The 16,255-nt window shown below is 35.4% G+C and overlaps 1 protein-coding gene across 1 annotated transcript; it reads left to right on the top strand.

The window, feature by feature from the left end:
* The first annotated feature begins 13,750 nt into the window (after positions 1-13,750).
* Positions 13,751-14,686, top strand: LOC138835625 (olfactory receptor 2M4). Its single transcript, XM_070034092.1, has one exon. The coding sequence runs from the start codon at positions 13,751-13,753 to the stop codon at positions 14,684-14,686; it is 936 nt and encodes a 311-aa protein (XP_069890193.1).
* Positions 14,687-16,255: the final 1,569 nt, after the last annotated feature.

The raw sequence follows: 16,255 nt of genomic DNA, 5'->3' as shown, positions 1-16,255 counted from the left end.
TTTTAAGTCAGGGCCTTATACTACTGTACTGCCTCCAGCAATGGTTTTGCCTGGTTATTTTGGAGATGGAGTCTTAGAAACATTTTGTCCTGAGTTAGTCTTGAATCGCAATCCTGTGAATCTCAGTTTCTGGAGTACCTAGGATTACAGGCATGAAAAAAAACAGTGTTTTTGATAGTTGCCTATATCTTATACCTTTGCTTGTACTGCTCAGAGATTTGTGTAGAATCAGTAAATTATTTTATTCTTTAAATTGCTTTTAAATTTGTAGTTACTATAAAACCTAATTGGTGGGTAACTTTGAGGCCATAAAATCCCAGTCTTTGACAGGATGGGACTTGTGCTAGCACTTGCCCACTCACCCACAAGCTTGCATATGTCTTTACATTGCATGTACCACTCAATTTTATAAAACTCATTAGTTTGACTAATTTCTTACTTAAATGTTAAACTGAATGAATTGCCAGCATCTATGGATAGTTTGTTTTCAACTGATTCTGTTTGCTGTCGCAAATAATCTAGACAATCAGTTGAAAGTGTCAAACATACAAAATGGAACAAAAGAAGCTAACAGACCATCTACACCAGCATTGTAACACCAATATTAATAAGAAATCATACTCACTATGTCCAAACTGTAAATAGAAACTTCCTTTAGCAGTATTTTCAGCCACACACTGTGATTAAATGTAGATCAGTCAAATCTGCAAATTAAACTCAAATTAAACTCAAATTAAACTCAGTGTTTCTTTATAGACTTCAGCATGATCTCTGAAGTTCTCTGCTTCTTGTTTATATCATTATGCAACAGTTCTGCACTGTTCCAAAACTTGTTTTAGGAAAACAGTTCTAAACATCTACAGGTGGCTAGGGTCCCAGGAGGAACTCAGGAGAGCACTGTTAAAAAACTGAACTAATTAAGACACTTACGTGGACACCAGTATCATTTGTGCATCTGGACACAATAATTCTCATTAATACATAATCTCTCATAATATAATACTGAGAAAATCATGAAAAATATTTTAGAGGTTTGGAAGGAGTCAGACTAAATGCTGTTAGAGAGTTGTGGTTAGAAACTGTTCTGTGTTAAAATGCAGCAGAACTACTTCAGCTGTAGATTGGGCAATTACCTACTTTCTCCAATTTTTTCTAGAAACTATGGGTATGCAGAAACATTATAATATGTTGTATACTTGATAAAATAAGCATTCATCTCTATAGCTATAATCAAAATTTATTCCAGAAGCCAATAAGCTATATCAACCATTAAGAATGTGAAATTGTGGTTCTGGACCAGACTCTAAGCTAAACACATATCTACTAATGGCAGTTGCCTTAGGTTGTAAATCTTTCCACTGACTGAATGCTGCATATTATCCAAATGGGGTCATTCTACTATGTTCAATTGGTGTTAATTGACCACCTAATATATTCTGTGAAATTATCTTATAATGTGTGCATAAACTAAGGGATAAAGTAGAAAATTAAGCCATTGTCATAAAGTCTGAATGTCTATTTTTGCACCTAAAATGGGAAATGAATAGTCTTTTAATAAGTAACCAAATTGACTTACACTAAGAGGGCCTAAATGTAATCCAACAAATAAAATAGAACAGAGGGGAAATAAGCATTAAAATATAACATGTATTGACAAGCATATTCATACTTGTAATAAAGGTTTCCAGAAAATTTTCATCGTCAAAAACTTAGTCTTTATATATCTCCTTTCTATCTCTGGTAATCGCTATTCTATTTTTTCACACCCTTCACTAAGTTAGGAATTTCATATAACTTGCTTCAAACAGTTTTTGTCTTTTGTGACTTGCTTATTATATTTAGCACAATGCCCAATGTTGTGAATGTGACAGAAGTCCTCTCTACTTAAGGCTGAATAGCATTCTTTTGTATGTAAAGACTACATTACTTTATCCACTCATTTACTGATGAACATCTGTGCTTGCTTTCACTTCTGACCTATTATAAGTAGTCCAGACATGAACATGAATGTGAATGAGATACAATCCTTAAAATGGCCAAGAAAGATAAACTAATTGTGTGCTATTTGAGTGAAATCATCATTATTTGGGGAAGGATTTCAGGATCAGTCATAGCCTAAAGCAGATGTAGGGGAAGGAGGTGGGCAGAGAGAGAGAGATAGAGACAGAGAGACAGAGGGAGACAGAGACAGAGAGGGAGATTGATTATAGTTCTGTGGGTGAGAAAGGAGAGACTTTTGAAAATAGTCAGCTGCAGTATGCCTGCCTCTCCCTCAGACAAACTTTCTGTTGTTACAAATGAATATTTCCTTTCACTATGCTGTCTGGAAATGTGATCTAGAACTCCCTAAGATAATTTTCTAAACTGCTGGATTCTTGGGCTGGGAAGGTGGCTCAGTGGAAGAGCGCTTGCCTTGCATGCATAAGGACCTGGGTTCGATTCCTCAGCACTGCATAAGCAGAAAAAAAGTCAGAAGTGGCACTGTGGCTCAAGTGGTAGAGTGCTAGCCTTGAGCTGAAGAGCTGAGAGACAGTGTCCAGGCCCAGACTTCAGGCCCCATGACTGGACACCCCCCCAAAAAAAATTCTAGATTCTTGAACTTTTTATAGAACTGGCTGATTTTTAACCATTCTGTCCATTTCACACAAATAATAAGAGGAAATAACACATAAAGAGATATTTGAAACTCTAAAGTCAAAATATGAGTTGACTCTGCATTATTAAATAATACTCAGGAAGAGTTGTTTCATAAATAACACCAGTGAATGATGACATTTATCTTTACCTTCACGAATGTGAAAATTTGGCAAAATACTTTTAATTTCTTAATATACTAACTCCACCTATTCTCTCTGCTTCATAAACTAATGTTTAACCCGGCATTCATATATTAGTATGTGTGACTCCAAATAATAATACATAATTGAATGGAAAGAACAAATGTGTAGAGCAATGATTTGTATAACATAACCACTCTTCTTTATATTATTTTGTTTGAAATGACTGGGGAAAATTAGATAACTCCTTTTTCAAGGCAAATGCTTTATATAGTTGTTAGAAGTTCTACTTGGGTTATATCAGGTAACTTTATTGATCAGTAATCAATAATATTTAAAGTAGTAAATTCAGCGTTCATGTTTCAGGAAGACAGAAATTTCATTAAGACTCTATTCCCCCTATCAATTATTAAATAAGCTCACTAGAGTATTTACTTCTCCTTGTCTTCTCAATAGAAAACCTAAAAGGAAGAACACATTCTCTTGATGAAAGGTTGTGTCTTGAAATAAAAATCACCAATGCCTTCTTTGTATGATGAAAATTTCCTGAAAATTATACCTGAAGAATTATGTCACAGAATTGTTTTCAGAAACCTAATCATCCCATGAACAAATGATGATTGGCTATTTTTGTAGAATTTTTGATGCTGTAATTTTCAAGTTCTTAATTGATTGCGGAAATGACCTCACAGGACCCTTCTAAGCTACTACTACTTTTGTGTCCCTTCTGGTTAACACTAAAGCAGAAAAAACTAAAGAAAGATGTGCTTTTTACTTCATTCGAGCTCTTTCTCCACTGCTGTAACATTGCTATTTATTCAGTAATAGGAAATATTTGGAAGTGATTCTTGTGGAAAAACAAGTTATACTTTGAAAACAGAGGTTCTGAAACAAGAATACAGAATTAGAACAACAGCTCTGCTCATTTTGGATTGGAAAAGACATCACTTTTCAGCCTCCCAGCAATTCAGAAGCAAAAAGCAGTCAGAAATCAGAGTGTCTGTGAGGTTGTGAAGTCACAAACCAGAATGGAACAAAGGAGAAACTGATGGTTCGGCATGACTTAAAGAATCTGGAACACTAGGGAATACTTGGTAATTGGCCCACACCAGAGCTATGTGGGAACTCCACCATAAACCAGAGCTGGATATTGGCAGTGACTATCAGTTTTGCCAGTAGCCTTAAGAAAACTTCTCACAAGAGAGCAGATGGGAGTTAGGTCAGAATTAGCACTGCTTTGACTGACTAGACATCTATGACAGAAATTTGGAGCCATGTTATGGGGAGAAATTGCCGTTACAGTTAGAAACACAAGTTGAGTTGGGAAGCAAGATAAAAAAAATTTACGAAAATGAAAGACTTGGAAAAAATCATATTAAGTAAAGTAAGCCACATTCAAAGAAACATAGATTGCATGGCTTTCCTCATTTAATGTATATAGAATATGCCTATAATTCTATAAGTAAACACACTGGATGGTAAAAAAACAAAAAAATTACACTTGGACATGATAAATAAGACAGGACTCTAAACATTCACATGGTGAGACCAAAGGAGGATATTCGTATGATAGGATCACAAAGCTATGTATGGACATATGATCATAGAAAATGGTGTTTATGGGCTGGCAAGGTGGCTCAGTGGTAGAGTGCTTCTCTTGCACGCATGAAGTCCTAGATTTGACTCCTCAGCACCACATAAGCAGAAAAAAGCCAGAAGTGGCGCTGTGGCTCAAGTGGTAGAGCGCTAGCCTTGAGCTGAAGAGCTGAGGGACAGCGCCCAGGCCCAGAGTTCAGGCCCCACGATCGACAAAAAAATAAATGAATAAATAATAAAAGAAGATGTTTATTGCAATGAACTCCAAGAAATGTGAGTTACTTTTCTTTTTAAAATTTTGATTGTAAAGGTGTTGTACAGAGGGGTTACAGTTAGGTAAGTCAGGTATTGTGTACATTTCTTTTTGGACACTGTCACCTTTCTTTCATTTTCTCCCAATTTTATCTCTCCTGACCACCTCCTCCCCAAGTCCTATAGTACAGTTCCTACATAGTGTCAAATGAGTATCACTGCTATCACTGCTGAATTAATTCACTTTTTTTTTTTTAGTCAGTCATGGGTCCTGAACTCTGGGCCTGGGCGCTGTCCCTCAGCTCTTCATCTCAAGGTTAGCGCTCTACCACTTGAGCCACAGCGCCACTTCCAGCTTTTTCTATTTATGTGGTGCTGAAGAACCCAGGGCCTCATGCATGCAAGGCAAGCGCTCTACCACTGAGCCACTTCCCACCCCTTAGTTCACTTTTTGTCCCACTATTTCTGTGCTTCCTCCTCCCCTTCCCAAGTTAGATAATGTTACATACAAGACAAAAGATATAGAAATCATAAACAGCAACAAAAGGGGAAACATAAAAAAATAAGACCCACAAAAAGAAAATGAAAGGCCTACCAGTGTCATTTTTAGTTATTGCCATTCTGTTTTCCCCTTATTTGTTGCTGTTTTTGATTTTTGTATCTTTCATCTTGTATGTAAGCTTATCTGTTTGGGAAAGGGTAAGGAGGAGCACAGAAATGGTGGGATAAAGGGTAAAAAAAATACTCATCACTAGACACTAGACACTATGTAGATACTTGAGGGGGATGGAGGGAAAAACTGGGAGAAAACAAGGAAGAGATGATAGTGTTCAAATGAAATAAGCTCATTATCTGACGTGTAATTACAATCCCTCTGTACTTACCTTTACAATACCAATAAAAATGGAAAAAATATTCCTTCCATTACAAGGAAGAAGGACTAGGCTTCCTGTGTAAGGTAGTGGACATGACAGTTAGATGCTCTTGCTTTCACACCTCCAGAGACTCCTTGAGGATAATTTACATTTTCTTCCAGAACTCACTGAAATGGTGCAGAGCCAAACATATGCAATTAAATAGTAGATAGTTTTTATGTTTATCCTTTTCCCTTAAAGAGAATTATTTTAGGAACTGCTTCTTTGAATGTTACCACTAACAAACAACACCAGACTGCTTAGAACAACTCCTGGTTGGGAGCAAATCCACACTTGACACCAGAAGAAAGCAAGTCTGGAAAGAACTGTGATTAGGAGTCACAACCCCTCAGGAGCAAAGAGGGGAACTTGTAAACAGACTTTTCTGTCTATTTGCTATAATGGAGTTCTGTATCCGTTTTAAAGGTGCCAGTATGCAAGTTCCGAAACCACAGAACTCTTCTGGCCTCACCTCCTCAGACTGCTAAAACAAATGCTGCTGAGGGAAGAGGATGAATTTCCCTTCAGTAATGAAAAGAAAAGAACAAATAACACTTGTCAAATGGAAATGATTGTTATAAAATCAGATTTTTAAAAAAAATCTTCTAAATAATAAATTTTTTTTTTTTTTGGGTCCGGTAGTGGGGCCTGAACTCTGGGCCTGGGCGCTGTCCCTCAGCTCTTCAGCTCAAGGCTAGCGCTCTACCACTTGAGCCACAGCGCCACCTCCGGCTTTTTTTCTTTTTTGCTTATGTGGTGCTGAGGAATCGAACCCAGGGCCTCAGGCATGCAAGGCAAGCACTCTACCACTGAGCCATCTTCCCAGCCCTAAATAATAAATTTAAATGTAAATGTTCTTAACTCTTATCAAAAGAAATAAACTGACTTATTTACATTAAAAAAACAAAATCATATTTTTGTCTTCAAGAAATATACTTCACAGGCACAGAGGCGCATAGATCAGAAGTGAAAGGGTGGACAATTATTGAAAATGAATTATACTCTAAAATTAGAAGAAATAAAAAATGGTTATTATATATTAACATAGAGGATAACAATCCAAGAAGTACAATGAATATATATGCATATATAAACCAGTTCATTAATTTATATTAAAGAAATGCTATCTCTCTCTCTTCTCTCTCTCTCTCATACACACACATACACACACACGCACACACACACACACCTAGACATATATGTATGGGACATATTCACTGCAGAAACCACTTTAGAGCCATGCATACTACTATTCAGTAGTACACTACTGTGCAGACACTTGAAAGAATGTTGCCCTGCAAACACATAGGCCTTCCTATTCAGAAGCCTGAACAGCTTGTCAGACCTCAAACCAAATCCAACTCACTATCATTCACTCATTCACACACATACACACACACACACACACACACACACACACACACACACACACACACAGATAGATATACTAGACAAAGTTCTAGCCATTAGAGGTATGGTCATTATTGAAAGGTTTTTCCAAATGAATTTTAAGTTTATGTAGAAAGCATAGAAAAAATACAAATAATAGCCTCGGACTTGACATTTCCTCTTGAAAATAAGATATTGTCCCCCACTCTCCTTTTCCTCTTTCATATTTTTTTCTTTGTACTTGTGAAATGTATGTAAAGCTTCCTAAGCATGAAATGATCCTTTTGGCCAGTCTCAAAACTCAGGCACTTTCCTCAATGACTAGAGCTAGCTTCTGTGAATTACCATGGAAGACTCTAAAAGTCAAATTTCAGATTATTAAGTAAATCTAATTTTTGATGATTTTTGACTAAAAATTTACAAAGCCCACTGAATACAAACGCAGTAATGGTCTATCTGTTTAGAGCTAAATTTCATTTTGTCTTTGCTCTCTAGTGGGTTGCTTATACTAAATCTCATACCCTCCCCTAATGATTTTTAATGTCTGAATGCTATAGAAATGAAATAAGAGGTAATAGAAAAATTGGAACAAGTTCCCCAAAATAAAATTGCCATTTCCCCTCTTCTCAGAGGCTTCACCTATTTTCTCTTGAAGTTTAATTTTAATTTAAAGAGCATTTGACTTGTGAATGAATGGGAGGAAAAAACTGGGAGTGAGTGAAGGAAAGGGTGACACTGCTCTAAAAAGAAATGTACTCATTACCGGACTTATGTCTTCTGTATCTATAACCCCTCTGTACATCACCGTTACAATATCTCAATATCTATCTGTCTGTCTGTCTGTCTGTCTATCTATCTATCTATCTATCTATCTATCTATCTATCTATCTATCTATCTATCTATCTATCTATCTATCTACCTACCTACCTACCTATCTATCTGTTTTGAATCTTATTTAAGAAAATGGTGAATGAAACCTGACTGTAAATCAGACACTGCTTCTACTGTACTCTAAAATGTTAGATTTCTGTTTTAACATGGAGAAAACTGTCTGTGTGAAAGCAGCATCCTTCACGTGGACCCACAAAAATAACCAATGGCAACATTTACACTTCAGAGATCCTGAAACTTCACCCTCACCCTTACTTTGCTCTACTTTCAAAGCTTTCTGGACATTCATCATGTAAAAAAAAACTGTAAAGTATGATTATGTCTGTGAAAACTAGAGCTTTACCCTTTCTTATTTCCATGTTACTTTTGTTTTCATTTTAGAAGACAGACAACATTATCTTTTAGGCCACTGTAATATTTACTCTTAGTCTTTCAAATTTGCTCAGTCTTCAAATTTTGTGGAGTTATTGTCATGTGTTTATTTGAAACAGTAATACAGTAGCATTTGAAGTTTTGAAGTTTTGGCTATATCCTGCACCATAGGACAAATCAGCATCAAAGCATTAGACACATTGCTTAGTATAACAAGTTAAGGAATATAAAGACAATAAATATTTCCTCGGATAATATTATGGCAAAAAAACAGAAAAATTGAAACTAAGTTAATATAAATCTTCCAAATGACCAGGTCTATGATTGAAACAAAGACATCTGAGACAGCAGGTCTAATTGGATTTAACCATCCTAATGCAGTATATGTTAATATTAGTTCAGCTGAAATTCACAAACTAAGTAAGTGGTATGTTACAATTATCACTAACTTGAATCTTCCTCCCTCATCCTCCTCTTTCTCCTTTTACTCCTCTACTCCTCCTTCTCTTCCTTCTCCTCCTCTTCCTTCATGTCCTCTTTCCTTTTCTTTTCACTAGTATTGGCTTAATCTCATAGGTCTACTACCATCATTTGACTTGCTTATTCGTGTGCTTTACCATTTAAGCCACACCTCTACCTAGCACTTCGCTGGTTAGTTGAAAATGGATTCTCATATAATTTTCTACTCACACTAAATCTTTGAATCACAGTCTCCCGAGTATTTAGGATTACAGGTGTGGGCTACTGATGTTCTGCTTGCATTTTTTACATCTGTAATGGTGACACTAATTTCCTCAAGGAAACCAGAGATGCATTAATTTTTCTGGATATGTGATTTCACCTTGGTGGATAATACCTGGACTAGAGACTGAGGTGTCCCATCAGATGTTTACTTCTGCTATGCTCTCAGAAAAATTGTTGCATAAACCTGGTGGTGTATACTAAGTGGAAAATGAACTATAAGCAAAAATTGCATTCTCATTGATAACTTTCCTTTTCTCCGTGTCTATTTCTCCTTAGCTTAGTTTTTTACATGTGGAGTAAATCACATGAACATTCAAAGTACCATGTGCAATCAATTATTCCCTGTATTATGTACAGGAAAGGACTGAGGATCCAATACAAATTATTATCAAAGGAATATTACTAGATCATAATATTCCATAAGGATATAACAATATACTACGTATGCGGTGAATAAGGCAAAGCGTATCGCAAAATATATCCTCAGTTAATGCTCAATGCCTAGTTAGAAACGTAATGTTATATTGGGTAAAGGAAAAAAATTCTCTAGTATAAAACAAATTTATATTACAAATAGGCTTTCAAACTAAAAGCTGTTATATGAACTCAACACAGTGAAATTATTCAGAAATTTTAGCTCTTTCGTTAATCAGATTTTGTTAAATTCTTATCAATATTTATAAATTTGCTTTATAAGCAACCAGAATTACTTAGATTTCAAGTGCTCCATAGTGACTGCATCTATTTTTAATGATGTAAATGAAATAGCAAAAACACAGTCAAAAGCCAGGTGTATGTTTTAAATGTTTTCACATGGGTTATGTGAACGCACAGTGGACATACTTAACCCAAATCCAGTCAGGGCAAGCTCCTGGAGAGTGTAGCTTGTAGGACAATGAGAGGATGGGAATCCAACGATGAAAACACATATAGGGTGGTGGATTAAAAAAGATCATATTATCTGTGAGAAATAACACCGAGCAGTTAAAATGCAAGTCCCAAAGCCTCTTCAGGAATGTTTGGTCTCACATTCATGAAGGGACTCGTTATAAAGGAGCATACTGATACTGGTCCATACTTTTAGGAAATGCCATTCCTTTAGGCAAATGAAAGGTTTTGGAGAAAGGAAAAGGAAAACTAGATCTAAAGATGGGTTTTCGTAATTACCATAGTGAATTTACAGAAAATTAGTAAGGTTACAGGAAACAGAAAAAGCATTTCTAAGTCTTTGTACCCATGTTAACTGTTATACTTATGTTCAACTACACTTATTTTTTGTGAGTATATCCATAGTTACTTCAGCCTAAGCATCTGATATGACATATGGAGAAGTGGTCTAAGTATTCACAGGAAAGGACAAGTTGATACATTCAGTTCTCAGTTTACTTTGCAATAAATATTCCTATACTATTTTATTTGTCTTCATAGTGAACAACATTTATGTTCTAAAACTTAAACAATCATAAATTATACTTTTAGAGCAGATAAAAAATAAAAATTATATAAACAGAAACAACCAGAGTCTGGGGATCATGCAAATGTTGTTTCCTATGAGAGGTTCTGAAAGACAGAACAACATTTGGTAATTGAAGCTGAGGGACTTCAGTCTCTGTGGAGGGAAGGATCTAAAGTCCATTATACCATAAAGATGGAATGATCTTCAGAAGTGTGGATCCTTCTGGCTAAGAAGCCCTTTTGGAATATTCTCTACATAACACAGCAGGAAATGTTGTAATGTGGTTTAAAGTCAGAGAGTGAGTGGCATTTTCCAGAGAACCAAGAACCAAGGGTTTCTTTGGTGAATTACCCGCATCATGTGAGTAGAGCAAGTCTGTCACCCTTCTTCAAAAATTTATCATTTCTGCTTAATGTACATGATTGGGGGGTGTAGAAAAAGGTAAGACACATGAAAAGGATTTTAGAGTATGGTATATGGTTGCACAAGTATGAAGATTTTTCAGCCTGAATATTGGAGATGATTTGCATAGACTAATCTTGGGCATAACATCTAGTAAATATTGAAGCTCTTTTCAAATCTTAAATTCTTCAAAATGAACAGGAGAAAAAAGAGGCAAGTTATCTTTACTAATAAAATTATTTTGTTGAATTAGTTATTAAATCACTTAGGATAAACAAATATCTTTTTATGTATGAGGTATATATTACATCTATATCTCAAAATAACATCACAGAAACAATCACATATCCAGTAGCACTTTTACCACTTTGAAATGGAATTGAGAATTTCTCAACTTGAAAAATCTTCAAATCTATCTAATGTAAAGTTTTAGGTTACAAATTACCAGGTAAGTGATAATTTCACCTTGCAACAACATAGTGAATAGCTTTATTTATTTACATTTCTAATTATTCATCAAATACACTTCTTAATAAAATTCTGGAAATCAATGATGTCAAGATGAAGTCATGAAAAACTAAGGTTGAAATAAATGGATCTCCAGTTTAGTCAAAATCATAAAGCTAGGGAATGGCCGAAATCTATGTACTGCACCCTTTCCCATACTCTGTTCAGTCATAAAGCTTCATGATTTATATTTTTCTCCTCCAATCTCCAGTGATAGTCCAAGAGTGGCAGCCTTTCTGTACTCAATACTTTGTTATTATCTAATTTTTTATTGTCAATGTAATGTACAGAGGGGTTACAGTTAAATAAGCAAGGTAATAAGTACATTTCTTGTCAAACTTGTTAGCCTTCCCTCATTTTTTTTCTCCTAGTTTCCTTCTTCCAACCCCCGCCATGCTGTACAGATCATTTCCAACGTTTTGTCTTGTGTATGTCACTGTTACATTGGTTCCTCTCTTGCCTTTTGTCTCCCCATTCTGTTGTTCTCCTTCTCTTCCCTAATTCAAATAATCATATATACTAGGGAAGAACATACAAAAGAAACCAAAAAACACATAATACATTAAAAACAATGACAGCAAAGGAAAACCTCTGGTGTCCATGTCTTGGAGTAAACTGCTTACCACTTCTGTAAACTTAATTTTCCATTCATTAACTTCTATTCTTAAATTCCTTTTATCATCTTCCTTGATATTCTCCTTAAATTTCCACAAGTAATCAATATAAAAACATATGGGATAATCGAAATATTTATAACTGTGTGGGAATTTTTAAATGAAGATGGCATTGTGACTCATAATGCTGTTCGAAAAATGATAGAAACAGCACAGTCATGTTGATAAATGTGTTACCCCAGCACTTTGGAAGCAGCAGTTGTGAGTTTCAGACAAATCAGTTATACAGAGTGAGACCCTGGTACAAAAATTTAGAAAATACTGGTTATTTTGACAATCTTGAGTGAGATTATAACTCTTAGATATGTACTGTTATACTCATAAACATAAGTTGTGTATGACTTGCTGATGTTATATGGTTCCAAAATGTAGCATATTTAGTTTGGGAAATGTCTAGGTATTGTGATGTTTTACAGGCATAATAAAACTATGCGGTATAGACAGCAACTGGTTACGTTTTACAAAGAATTGATTGTTGATTACATTTCCAACAAAAATTTTCCACCCAACGTTCCTAACCTGTATTTTATTCTGTGTGCAGGTATTCTCTCTAAGGGATCCGTGACTGAAGATATTATCTGTGCAGTCACCATATGTTGAACATCTGATTTTCTTCTCTTTCCTTTGTCCTTGAGTAATTGTGCAAAGGGGATTTCAGAAATTGATGTGTTGAAGAATTTTCTTCTCAATGCAATGTCATTTTTATAACACTCTACTTAATTAAAAATAGCAGAAAATAGTTCTTTGATCTTCACTTCATTAGACTCAAGATTGAAGTATGTATAATATATGAACTGAATTAGTGTCTCAGTTCAGGTTCATTTTCCACAGAGTTCTGTGAAAAAGCACACAAAAATGCATCCTGGGTTCCCCTACCTTTACTCCAACTGTTTAGCACAGACATTCTGTGTCTGTCTTCAACACAATACATTAAAGATAGGAAGCATCATTTTTGACTTTGAGATGTTTATTCCAATCTAATATTTTCCTGTATCAAGAAAAATCAATTTCTCATACATACATAATAATCTAGGAAATAAATAAGAAACAGCTTGAATTTCCCTCCCCTTATTAAATCAGAAAAATGAAAATTATTCTCAAAAGGACAGCAAATCTTCTGTCCCCCTTGACAAGATTGTTTTAATATTAGATGTTCTTAGATATATGACACAATTCTGTCCTAGTTTGACAGAGAAATGTTATAAATAGGATGGTTATTTCTTCTCTAAATTCAATTATACACATTGTCTCCAGGAAGACAGTCCATTGGCCTGCTTTCACTGGGCCTAGAATAAGATGCAAAGTAAAAATCAAGAACAGAAATTTTGCTCTTGTGGCTACTACCCAACTGGAGATGTTTTCAACCAAAGGGAGATAAAAAGTCCAGTCACAAGATATTGTTGTAAAATTTATTTTAAAAAAGTCAATTATTTTCCCTCTTAGCTCTTTTTTTGTACCTTTTTCATTGTAAAAATGGTGTATGGAGGGGTTACAGTTACATGAGTATATGTACTATACATGTAAAAGCTCTCAATAACTTCAGTCCTGCAAAGAATAGCTTACTGAAGTTAGACTTCAGGTAGGGGGAATGAAGAAAAACACATAAAAACTCTGATGAATCACATGCCTTATTTTGATTAAAGTTCGGTGAGAATGTCATACTGATCATTTTTTAACTGCCCAGTAGAGCCCCTTGCCAGAATATGTGCTAGAAACTGAAATAATAAATTTTATACTCTGTATTTGAAACTTCCAGATAAGCAGATATACCCAGGATGTTGTGGAGAAATCAGAGTTTCAACTCCATCTTTATCCTGCTGGGGATCTTCAATCACAGCCCAACCCACACCTTCCTCTTCTCCCTGGTCCTGGGCATCTTCACAGTAGCCCTCGTGGGGAATCTGGTCATGGTTCTCCTCATCTACCTGGACAGACAGCTCCACACTCCCATGTATTTCCTCCTCAGTCAACTCTCCTTCATGGATCTCATGCTCATCTCCACCACTGTGCCCAAGATGGCCTTCAACTACCTATCTGGCCACAATTCCATCTCGCTGGCAGCATGTGGCACCCAGATATTCTTCTATGTCAGCCTGCTTGGAGCTGAATGCTTCCTATTGGCTGTCATGGCTTATGATCGTTACGTAGCTATCTGTCATCCTCTTAGGTACACCATCCTCATGAACCAGAAACTCTGTGTGCTCATGACTATCGCTTCTTGGACCCTGGGTTCTCTTGATGGCATCCTTGTTCTTGCTTTTGCCCTGTCATTTTCTTACTGCAGCTCTTTGGAAATCCACCACTTTTTCTGTGATGTTGCTGCTCTTTTGCCTCTATCCTGCACAGACACATCTGCATTTGAACAGCTGCTATTCATCTGTTGTGTGGTGATGCTGGTCTTTCCAGTTTCAGTTGTCATCATTTCTTACTTCCGTGTTCTCCAGGCTGTCATCCACATGAGCTCTGGGAAGAGTCGCCGCAAAGCCTTCACTACCTGTTCCTCCCATCTGTCTGTGGTTGGACTCTACTATGGTGCTGCCATGTTCATGTACATGCGACCAGCCTCTAGCCATACCCCAGATCAGGACAAGATGGTATCAGCTTTCTACACCATCCTCACGCCCATGTTGAACCCCCTCATCTACAGCTTGCGCAACAAAGAGGTATCCATGGCACTTAAGAAAGTTTTGAGGAAAGGAAAGTTAATTTAACTTCATAAAAACCCAAGTGTTCTCCTCTTCAAAAGTCCTTCAAATAAATGGAAATCATTTTCTTTTATTCTGTGCTAGATAGCTTGCCTTTTCCAATCATTTTCTCTAATGTGGAATATATTTATTAGCTATTATTCAACAATTGTTCTCAATTTGGACTTGTCAAGAGACTGCTTCTCTTTTATAAATATCTGTTCAGTTGTTACTCATGACTGGTAGTTGACTTTAGGATATTTGCCTTTCAATCTAAGGAGAAGTCTAAAAGTTGTCTACATTATTTAAGAATGAGACTTGAAGTTGACTCTGGTTTTGGAGAGACGTATATTCATGAATTAATTATCCATACATGTTTTCAAGTTTTTCCAAACCTCAGTACTATGTTATTTTTATTTTGACTTGGCATAAATTTATAACATGATGAGGCTTTCATTGTGACACTTTCATATTTGGGTAGAATTCACTTAGAACAATTTCACTTCTTCATTTATATTTCTATCACTACGCCCCCACCCCCTACAGTCTTTTGCTTGCTCCAAATGTGTTTGGTGGATCCATTATGTTGATGCTAGCACCTCTCCACTCACTACTAACTTTTCCCTTCTTTCTCCCTTTCTGAAGATCTCCCAAACAACCCCCATTTACTTTGTATCCCATAAAAATAATTCAAAAGCCAAATAATATAACTTTTTGTTTATTTGTGGAAAATAGATTATAGTAAGTTATAGCATTTTAATCTTATATCTTTTCTACTTAACTCTCTTCATAAATTGAAATACATTTGCACAACTAATTTAAAAAGTTAAATAAATGAAATAAAAAGAAACTTTATTGTTCCTTTTATTTCCTGTGTTTTTATGGTTTTGACAAGAAAATATTTATTTCAGTATCCTGTCAATGTAGTTGTTTTATTTTAGGGTTGATTGCTATATATCTGCCTCATTTTCATATTATCTGAATGAAAATCAATTGTGCTTTTTCATTGTTATTCATTAGGTTTCTAATGGCTGCCAGATAAAAGTTTTCCTGGGATTCTCATCCCTCAGAGTCATTTTCCTTTTATATTACATATTCATTAACTTCTTGAATGGTTACTGAATGCAAATACTTTTACATTATATCTCTTATAGTTTATTAATACATTATTTCTCTAACTTTCTACTTTTAGTAAGTTTATATTCACGTAGAGCCATTGAATGTTATGATAGCAACTGCACTTCCTCTCTTCATTGGTCTATCCTCCTCCTTTTGACCTGAATCACCATTCTTGACACCATAAATTTCAACTTCCTGTTATTTTTTTTAAACTGTAAGATAATTGTTACATAATTGGAATCCGTCTGTGAACATACCACATTTTAGTTAATATGTTTGTGTATATATTTATATGGCCCTGTATATATTCATATATACATATATTTATTTGTTTATATGACTTCCACATTGAGAGATAGACATTTTTGAGGATCTCATCCTGGTCTATTTGTGCAACTTGAGAAGTCCTGGTTATAAATTAAAAGTGCAGTTTTTAAAATAGTGTAATGGATAATAAAAACTGTAAAGAAATGAATT

Source organism: Dipodomys merriami, unplaced genomic scaffold, assembly GCF_024711535.1.
Source record: "Dipodomys merriami isolate MVZ:Mamm:240054 unplaced genomic scaffold, mDipMer1.0.p SCAF_24, whole genome shotgun sequence".
Taxonomy (NCBI): domain Eukaryota; kingdom Metazoa; phylum Chordata; class Mammalia; order Rodentia; family Heteromyidae; genus Dipodomys; species Dipodomys merriami.
This window is presented reverse-complemented; position numbering and strand designations above follow the sequence as displayed.